A 10,298-nucleotide genomic window follows, 5' to 3' on the forward strand; every position below is an offset into this window, starting at 1 on the left:
ATCAAGCAGAGAAAACATCTAAGGAGATTGCAGAAACTACTAGGATTGGGTTAAGAACTGTCCAACGCATCATTAAAAACTGGAAGGATGGTGGGGAACCATCGTCTTCCAGGAAGAAATGTGGTCGGAAAAAAATCCTGAATGATCGTGATCGGCGATTACTTAAACGTTTGGTCAAATCAAATCAAAGAAAAACAACAGCAGAACTCAGGAGTATGTTTAATTGTGAACGCAAAAGCATTTCCACACGCACAATGCGAAGGGAACTCAAGGGGTTGGGATTGAACAGCTGTGTAGCCGTAAGAAAACCTCTAATCAGTAAGGCTAACCAGAAAAAAAGGCTTCAGTTTGCTAGGGAGCATAAAGATTGGACTCTGGAGGAATGGAAGAGGGTCATGTGGTCTGATGAGTCCAGATTTACCCTGTTCCAGAGTGATGGGCGCATCAGGGTAAGAAGAGAGGCAGGTGAAGTGATGCACCCATCATGCCTAGTGCCTACTGTACAAGCCTGTGGGGGCAGTGCTATGATCTGGGGTTGCTGCAGTTGGTCAGGTCTAGGTTCAGCAACATTGTGTGCCCAAAGAATGAGGTCAGCTGACTACCTGAATATACTGAATGACCAGGTTATTCCGTCAATGGATTTTGTCTTCCCAAATGGAACGGGCATATTCCAAGATGACAATGCCAGGATTCATGGGGCTCACATTGTGAAAGAGTGGTTCAGGGAGCATGAGACATCTTTTTCACACATGGATTGGCCACCACAGAGTCCAGACCTTAACCCCATTGAGAATCTTTGGGATGTGCTGGAGAAGGCTTTGCGCAGTGGTCAGACTCTCCCATCATCAATACAAGATCTTGGTGAAAGATTAATGCAACACTGGATGGAAATAAATCTTGTGACACTGCAGAAGCTTATTGAAACAATGCCACAGCGAATGCGGGCTGTAATCAAAGATAAAGGCGGTCCAACAAAATATTAGAGAGTGTGACCATGTTTTGGTGGCGACTTTATTTTTGGCCAGGCAGTGTATGTTCCAGGTTTAGACATTAACTATGTAGTTTTACAGTTCAACTGTAGCGTAGTGCAGCTTTATGTCAGATTTAAAAGAACAGATTTAAATAACTGATAGAAAACTGTAATAAAGTGCATTGTAGCAAATATGAGCTGTGCATGCATCAAGGAGGAAAACAAACACGACAAAAAACATCTGGAAGGATTAAAAAAGTCGTACAAAAACTTGTAGAAAAGTGGCCTGTTATCCAAGAGACCAATAAAACTCTGATATAATACCTATGTTCAAATAATAAACTTGTTTTTAGCAGCTAGTTGAAGTGAGGATGTCCAAACGCTGCCGGTTCATCCCGGAGAGAAACGGAGAGCAAAAAGGAACCGAACAAAAGAACTGAACAAAGGTCAAAATATCCAGAAATAAATAAAGTGGACCCTGATTCAGTCATAACAGGCGAAGCGGGTTCGCCTGGCCCGAAACGCCGCCGCCGCCGCCACTCCGGTTCCTCAGAACGCTTTTGAGGTGAAGCCACCGTCATGGCCGCCGTCATGGCCGCCGTCATGGCCGCCGCCGTGCCCTGAGGAGATCAGTGGAGCATTCTGGGACAGGAGACACAATAACAGGCGAGTCAGAGGAGCGCCAGGATGATTAACAACATCTAGTGTATGAACTAGGCCATTACAGTAATGGATGGAAAACCTGTTAGACATTTTATTTACAGTAAAACAGCAGACAACGCCGTTACTTCTTAAAGAACAAAACTCAGAAAACATTTCAAAGTCAGAGCTAGATCAGAGGACTTAAAAAAAATAAAATAAAAAATAAAACATGGAAATTTTACTAAAAATCTAAAGCAGGAAGCAGAAACATCAGAAGGTCTCAGACTGAACCGGTGGTCATTTCCAAAAACAAAACAAAGTTTGGTCACCTGGTTCACTTCCTTCAGGATGTTCTCATGTTTCATTGGATTGTTGGAGAATAAAATCATTTTTTGCCATAACACGGTCTTATAAAAAAGTTTAAATTGCAGCACACAACACAAAGGACAACATCTTACCAGTTAGAATTTAAAGAGCAAAGAAAATCCTGTCCTAAGGAGAGGTCAAAGTGCAAATATGTGGTCAAATTCCACATATGGTCATTGAAGTTAACAGGAACTTTATACTGGAGAAGCAAAATCCTACAGAACATTTAAAAATGTTTTTTTTTTTTTCCAAGAATAAACTAAAAAGGCTAATATTACAGTTTAGCATCACATGTTTTCATCTTGCAGGTTTACTTTCTAGAGACGAAACAGGAAGTTCAGTCAGAAGAAGCCTAACTAATGGGATTGGTTGAAATTCAGGTGAGTTTGATTGGTCAGAAAATAACAGGTGACTGAATATTACTGAAGATAACTTCATGAACCCTGAACTGGACTCTTCAGATGTCATTTGTTGTGATGAACGATGTGAGTTGATTTGGTCTCCATGACGACCAGCGTGTCAGAACCACAGAAGTTAGGATTACATTACAGATTACATAAAACCTGACCTCCATGTCAGGAAGGAGAAGAACCTGCAGTTCTTCAGGTTTTCTCAGCAGAACATCGTCTCAGTTCTGAGCAATGAGCTGATGCTGCCCCCTTGTGTTAACATGAGGAACTGCAGGGGCATCATGAACCGTCAGCAGCCTGATTTTGAGGAAAACTGAATAAAGAAACTTCTGTGTGTTATCAGTGGAACAGATAAAAACAGAAAGAGGACAAACCTCCAAACCTCCATGGCCGCCGCACATCTTCACTGTCATCTCTTGTCTTGTCTGGCTGCAGGTGGGAACGTTTTATTCTGGTTGGTTTAAAAAAAGAAGAGAAATATCAGAAATTAACTTTATGACATTTTTCAAAGCAGAACCAGATGAAAGTCATCAGTTCATTTACTGTATTCACTAAAAGCCGTGTGCTCAGTCAGTTACTGGCACTTTTTTACACAACAGAGGAATTTCCTCTGCCAGCACTGAACTGCATGAAGCAGAACCTTTAAATGGACCCGGTTACAGGCGGTTCTAAGAACCGGACCAGCTGCAGTCAGTACAACGCTAACACACAAAAATAACCTTCAGATTAACAAATACAAATTAAAGTCAAAGACAAAATACATTAAATCAGGATCTGATCCATCAGGATCAGACTTCATCATTCAAACTGGATGGATGGATGTTGGATGGATGTTGGATGGATGGGTGGATGGATGGACGGATGGACAGATGGATGTTGGATGGATGGATGGATGGACAGACAGGTGGACGGATGGATGGATGGATGGATGCTCACCTTGTGCTCTGGACATCTCATGGAGAAGTTTTCTTCGTTGAGGATGGCGCCTGAGAGAGAATCAAGATGGAGGAAAAATGAGCAGAACTGTTCACCACAACCAATCAATAAAGGTTTGATTCAATAATCAATAAATCAAACCTTTAAACACAGTTTACCTGACTGAATGGCACATGGGTAGTGATAATTCCTCAGGCAGCCCTTCTGGAAACATCCCATAATGGCACCAGGCTGATGACAGGTGGAGCAGATCTACAACCAATCAGATCAAAGATGCAACATAAAACCTGAACAAGCTCCAGGAATCCAGAGACGTTTAGATGGATCCTCAGAGTAATGATGGAAAACAAAGAGTGAGGAAAATATAAGTTAACCATAATCAATCACTTCCCCACAATATTCACCAATAATGTCTCAATGACATCACTTCCTGTTCCTGTGCAGCCCCAGTTTCTTACCACCATATTGGTTCCACTTCCACACCGACCCGTTTCCCTGACTGTCAGTCTGCAGAATTTCCCTCCATCACTGGGAGGTTTCTGCTGCTCCACCAGCAGTTTCAGCCTCACAGCAGCACTGCTGCTCTGTGTGGAGTCCATCCAAAGCTAAAGCTACAACCGATAACCAAACAGGAAGTCACTCACCGTTTCCTGTGCGATCTGGGCGGCCTCCTCCAGGCCGTACAGCTTTCCCCGGACTAGAAAGACGCCGGCAGACCAGATACCGCAGTCCTCGTGTATCCAGCACTCGCTTAGATAAAGAGGCACCTTAGTGGGAGAGACTTTCTCGCTTCTGAGCAAAGTTTTATCAGGAGTGCAGTCGTCCTCAGAGGAGTTCGGCAAATGGCCGTTGGAGAGTTTCTGCAGGTCGTCGTTCTGATCAGTTCTGCGCATCTGACCGTCTAGAGAAGCGCCGGTGGGGCAGTAGGGGCCGTGGAGGTCGCCGAGGCCCATGGTGTTGGCCGTCCATCCACACAGGCAGCAGAGCAGCTGGTCCGGACCGCCGCCGTCTGAGCTGGACCGACCCAGCTGGAAGCAGGACGTGCAGGGGACAAACCCAGACACAGATTTGGAGATGGTCTTCCATCCTTTGCTGCTGGGAACCGTCCCTTCGTCGTCCTGGTAGTTGACCACCCTGCACAGCTGCTGCTCCATGTGGACAAACGGGCAGAAGCTGGCAGGTTTTCTGTCCTTTTTATCCTTAGATTTTGCATATTTGAGCAGAATTTCAGGTTCTCTGGGAGAAAACAGCGCAGAAGGTCCGGTCTGTGGACGCCTTTTCCTTTTTCGCCTCGCGACCTGTTTTTTCCCAGCTGTGGTCTGACTGTCAGAAACCGTCTGTTGCTCCGCTGGGGGGATGCTGCAGATCGGCTTCTGCTTTGCTTTTTGAACGTTTTTAGTTTTAGGAAGACTGAGAGTCTTTTTTCGTTTGTAATTTATTAGTTTTGTGAATTGAGCTTCCTTCGGAGGAGACTTCCTGTCAGTTTGGGCGTTCCCGTTGGATTCCTCTGAATGGCTGCTCGCTTTCTGTGGAAGCTTTGACTGCGAGACGGATTCTTCGGAGCTGGAAAACTTCAGAGCGTACTCGATCAAGTCCTCAGAGTCACTGCTTTCGTTATAAATACCCACTGCGTCGTTTTTGACGCGTCTTCTCAAGCTGTGCCGTGACACGGCGCAGGTTAACCGAGGCATTTCTGACTCAGATTTTCTGACTCTGGAACTGCGCCGCACCTCTCTAGAAGACGCCTTTTCCCCCTCTCTCTTTATTTTAGGCGGACTTTTCTTGTAGCATTGCCTTTCCTTCTTACGGTTCGTGACAGAAACTTCAATGACGTCGCTGTCGTCACTTGAAGCATCCGCGACCGATTCACCAGGGTGTCCGTAAACGGTGTTGAGGTCTGAAAGGAGGACTACGGGTCTGGCATGGTGCACTGGAATGTCTACTGAGCTGTCCGACGAGTCCTCCGAGTACGAGCTGTCGGCACTCGGTGAGCTCATGGGCTGAGATAGGAGATAGCAACCTCTTCCTTCATCCAACGAGGACATGGCAGGGGAAACGGGCTCCACGATGTGCCTCACGCTGTCCTGGATGAAAGAGCCACACAACAGAGGCTCCTTCGCGGAAGAAACCAGGAAGATAACGTCAGAGCCGCTGTCGCTCTCCTCTGCGCCGCTGCTTTCGGGAACCGGATCCCCGCTTTGGTCGGTTCCGTAGTAACCACCGTGCCACAGGTTACCATGCGTTCTGCTGTGAAAAAGATCCAGACCCGGAGCCACAGTTGAGCTTATGTAGCTGCCCAGAGACTCTGGCCCCTGCTCCATGTCTCTGCAGCGGACAGGGACCCCCTGCTGGGAGAGCGGACTGTAGGAGGACGAGGATCTGTATGCTGAGGTACCGTCTGTGCTGCAGTTCGCCGGCCGTCTGTGGTACCACTCAGGTTTTTTAGCTAGGTCTGAGGCTTCGGTGCGGCTGCGAGTCAGCGGAGTGTAGCTCTTCGATAGGTCCATGGCCATGAGAGGTGGGTCCTGAGAAGACACGTCCATCACTGCAAAACAAGAGGACACCATTAAAGGGGTCAACAGTTGGTTTTACTGGATACTCTATTTAGTGACACCGTAAACGGACATGAAGGATGAAGACAGAGTGAAAATACTGGAAAACATTTCTACATCGGTCTCGTCTTTCCAAATGAAATTCTTCCACAAGTTCTGCAGTTCACTCAGAAGCAACAAGTTGTGCTGCCATATTGGTTTTAGGGAGATTTCTTCTTCAATGCGTCTAATGCGCCAAACCACACAAACTAAGTTCAGAATCTTATCTATGGCCATGAGATCACAGCTGAAAAACAAAATCCTGGATACAAGCGGCCGAAGTGCTGGGTGGCTGGACTCCGCCTTAGAGAAAGGATGAAGGCCCCCACACACCCAGGCGTACGTCACGCCGCGAAGTGAGGCGGACTCAATGTGGACGTACAGGAACCAGCTGGTGTTCACATCACACAGTTTGTCTGTGACACCAACCTGATAATATTGAGAGTTGGATCAGTCAGTCTCAAGGAGGCTCCCCAACCAGACAGCCCTTTGTGCCGCACCGCCTGGGTATGACGTTCCTTCAGGTCTCTTACACCCAGCAGCTAACTGCTCAACTTTCTCCATGTTGGGTCCTGTCTGGCTGATCCTTGACCTCTGCAGCTCTTGTGCCGAATGCCTCTTCCTGTGCTGCCATGATCAATGCTTCGGTCTGTCTTTCCGTCCAGCCCTCTCGTTGCCATAAGCCACATTGTAGGCAGAGTATTTCTCTCCCAGGAAGGTTTCTCCTGGTCATTCTCTGGCACATTAAGTTGTTGATGCTTTTACTGAGTAGCTCGTCATGTGGGCCCATCTTCCCAATTCAAAGATTTCTGCTGTTTTATTCGGTAAGGTGGTTCTAATGGTCACTGGATCTGCACCTCCATTCTTCCTCTTAGCATGCACAAGGTGCTAGATGATGGTGAAACCTTCAATGCATTGCACGCAACTTCCTTGTCATGATATCACTTTTTTTTATTTCAACAGAAGCAATATTTCATGTTTTTTCTTCCACTCAACTTTCTCCTAACAACAACCTCTTGTGACTGCGCCTGTCACAATAGCAAATTTTTCTGGACAATTAACTGTCTCAGAAGTTATTTCAATCAATGATAATATTGTTATTTTGAGATCATTTCCAAGTACCGCATTTTTCTCTACTTTTTTCCCCACGTTTTGAACCAGGCGGCTTGTAGCCCGGTGCGGCTTTTCTGTGGATTTTTCTTCAACCGCCAGGGGGCTCTTCAGCAGGAAGTGAATCATTGGAAGTCAAAATTGGAAATCAAAGAAGAAAGCGCTAATTTTCATTCAGAACAAGCTCTGCTAGCAGAAGCACGACGGAGACATTTCTTCAAACTCATTTGATGCAGCTTCTAAGTTGAGGTTATGATCTGGCGGCCCGGGAGGGAAATGGAGCCGCTGCAGTAAAACTCGGCGACTTTTATTATACAGTTTTTGGTAGAAAGAGAAAAACGGTAAATTATGCAAATGGCAATTATTGAGTTCGTTTTAATTGATCATGTGATTAATTATTCTATTGCTTATTGCAACAGGCCTAATCGTGACTTGCCTTTCTTGTGGATGACTGTTAATGACTGGACAGCTGTTAAATCTTCCTCTTCCACATCATAATATTTTTGTATTTAAAAAAAATTTAATTACGATATTAGTCTAATTTTCTGAGAAACTTCCTTTCCGGGTTTTTGTTATAGTAAAATCGACATACGAGTTATTTCACCTCATATACCGTTATATAAAGTATGTATTTCACTTTTTGGATTAAATAATTAGCTTTAATAATATGCAGAGTTGTAGTAAAGGCCGATGGTTATTTTTTGAAGACAATTAAACATTTAGATTTAGTAAATAAAACCATTTACAATTTAGCTTAAATTTTATCTACTCAATTTAAAGAATCATTAATGTTTGTATGGTTTTACGTTTATTTTTTATTTTCTAAATTTTCTATTTTAAATAAAGACTACATGTTTTCAGGTTAATGATGTTTAAAAAGTCAGCAATGTTTTTAACAGGGAGGCCTGGTTAGTAGCTTTCCCGGTAACAGCTGCGTAAAAGCGGTCAGTTACGGTTAGTGACGTCGGTCAGCTCACCCTTCAGGCGGCGGCGGTTTGGACGGACCGACCCGGTCCGAACACGGCGGGTTCCCCGATGACACCTTCCCTGGAAGCAGGTCGAGTAGCGGGGTTAGCCAACACGCCTCTCCGGGCCCATCATCACCATCATCTGGACTGGATGTAAACAAAAGCGGCGGCCGCCCCAGTTCATGCTAGCCAGGCGGCCGGGAGGACGCTACCACGCCAGGCGGCTCCCGAACCGAGCCGAACCCGCTTTCATTCTCATCGAACTGGTTCCAGCAGGTACTATCGCCTCTGACTGCAGTTGGGATTTTCAAGTTGTCATCATGGACACCATATTCCAACAGAGTCAATCAGCGGTTTTATGTCCGACACACCGGAAGAGACGCGGGCTCCTTCAAAATAAAATCTTTGAGGGAACGGATTATATTTTATACATTATATTTATTATTTGCTAATATTTATTTTAAAATTATTCAGTAGCGTTTAATTTAACAAAGAACTTATTTTTTGCTACATTTGACTACCGCAGTGGTTTTAAAAGATCAGAAATAGAAGAAATGAGATATTCTCTTAAATGAATATTATCATCTTAATAATAAATGGATATATTGTGAAAAATTATGAAATTATACTAATCTTTTTTATAAAGCCAGAGTAAAAAGGATATTGACTGCAGAAGATATTCCAATATTTTTAATATCTATTATGAAAAGTGGAAAAATCATCCTCCCTCCCTCTTTGCACACAAGTATCTGCAGTTTGAGGATGAATTTGAACACCTTTTGCTTACAAAAAATAAATATATTTTAATGCAAATAAATTGCAACATAACCTCTATGTTTGTTTTCTTTTGACTAAATAAATCAGAAAGTAATATGTATTTTTTAGGACAGATTCAGTCATGTGATTGTTGAATTTCCCAGAGTTTCCAGTGTAAAGCTGGTTTCTGGCAGCATCATGCTGGTTTTAGGTGTGGTTGTGATAACCAAATAAAAAGGGGCGCCATATCTGTGCAGTGAGAGATTGTTTGAGACTTCATGAATGTTTGAGACAAGTAAAAATGAAAGAAGAGACATAAACAGCGGTCAGATTTCGCCCGAGCGCCACATGGTGCGTTTTTAAACTGGACCGCAGCCTGGCGCCCAGGAAACGGCGCCCGGTGCGAGAGGAGGAAGGAAGACGCTCCCGGTGAGATCTGGAACTTATTTTTCTTTTTGCGGGTTTTTGTTTTTTTCTCATCTTTTTGGGGCTGTTGTCATTTTGGATTTTTCATTTTGGATTGAAATTGGGGAATATTTTCAGGACGTTGTTTTTTTGAGGATATGGGACTCTATCGTGGACAACACTCTGATCAAAATGAAATGAATTTTTGGGACAGTTCTTTTTTTTAGCTGACATAATCTGAGTGATTTAAATATATCCTTGTATTATTTTTGAGGGATTTTGTTTCCTGCTCTGCTATTTGTCAAAATAACTTATTTCTTAGTATTATGTTTGTTTTTTTAAATAATCTATTGTTGCTAAAAATCAACAAATTCCATATTAAGTGTTAGGATATTTATTTTCTTATTAAATTAATTTGTGTGACATATTTAATCCCCTCGATGTTCTGCTTTAAACTGAATTTTACAAAATAATCACCCAAACTGAAACATTTACTGAAAAGCCAAATTTATCTCTAAATGTGGCTTCAGCCTGTAAGACATATTTAATAAGAAATGAAAACAGATGTTTTTTAGTTTATTTCTGGAAAACAGAAATAAACTAAAAACTGTAATTACTGTAATTATTTTAATTACAGTAAAATAAACAACTTGGAGCCCCAAAAATATATTTTTAAATGAACACAAACAAAAGTATACAGAGTGTTTATTGAGTGCATTCAGTAGAAACAATGTTTTAAAGTTATAAAAATACATTAAAGTAAATGAGTTATACTTAAAAAAATAGTTACTTTAAAGAAATCTTTCGCTCATATAAAATATGACACAGAGATGAAGCTCTGTTGTGTTAATAGGTCGTCCTGGAGGTCAGGCTGAAGGTCGTCCTGGAGGTCAGGCTGAATCCTCCCCGTCGTCCTGGAGGTCAGGCTGAAGGTCGTCCTGGAGGTCAGGCTGAAGGTCGTCCTGGAGGTCAGGCTGAAGGTCGTCCTGGAGGTCAGGCTGAAGGTCGTTCTGGAGGTCAGGCTGAATCCTCCCCGTCGTCCTGGAGGTCAGGCTGAAGGTCGTCCTGGAGGTCAGGCTGAAGGTCGTCCTGGAGGTCAGGCTGAAGGTCGTCCTGGAGGTCAGGCTGAAGGTCGTTCTGGAGG

The 10,298-nt window shown here is 43.6% G+C and overlaps 1 protein-coding gene across 1 annotated transcript; it reads right to left on the bottom strand.

Annotated features, from left to right (window-relative positions):
• Positions 1-1,117: 1,117 nt before the first annotated feature.
• Positions 1,118-9,491, bottom strand: LOC116736005 (transcription factor 20). Its single transcript, XM_032588214.1, has 6 exons — positions 8,003-9,491; positions 3,969-5,869; positions 3,483-3,576; positions 3,325-3,374; positions 2,763-2,839; positions 1,118-1,612 (listed from the first exon to the last, which is right to left on the bottom strand). The coding sequence occupies exons 2-5, from the start codon at positions 5,865-5,867 to the stop codon at positions 2,798-2,800; spliced, it is 2,085 nt and encodes a 694-aa protein (XP_032444105.1). The 5' UTR covers positions 5,868-5,869; positions 8,003-9,491; the 3' UTR covers positions 1,118-1,612; positions 2,763-2,797.
• Positions 9,492-10,298: the final 807 nt, after the last annotated feature.

Source organism: Xiphophorus hellerii, chromosome 16 (assembly GCF_003331165.1).
Source record: "Xiphophorus hellerii strain 12219 chromosome 16, Xiphophorus_hellerii-4.1, whole genome shotgun sequence".
In the NCBI taxonomy this organism is placed as follows: Eukaryota; Metazoa; Chordata; class Actinopteri; order Cyprinodontiformes; family Poeciliidae; genus Xiphophorus; species Xiphophorus hellerii.

Coding starts and splice junctions, on each gene's coding strand:
- LOC116736005 (XM_032588214.1), bottom strand. CDS start 5,867: ATGGACGTGTCTTCTCAGGACCCACCTCTCATGGCCATGGACCTATCG. Junction 3,375..3,482: donor CCCATGTGCCATTCAGTCAG/GTAAACTGTGTT, acceptor ATTCTCTCTCAG/GCGCCATCCTCAACGAAGAA. Junction 2,840..3,324: donor TGAGATGTCCAGAGCACAAG/GTGAGCATCCAT, acceptor TAAACCAACCAG/AATAAAACGTTCCCACCTGC.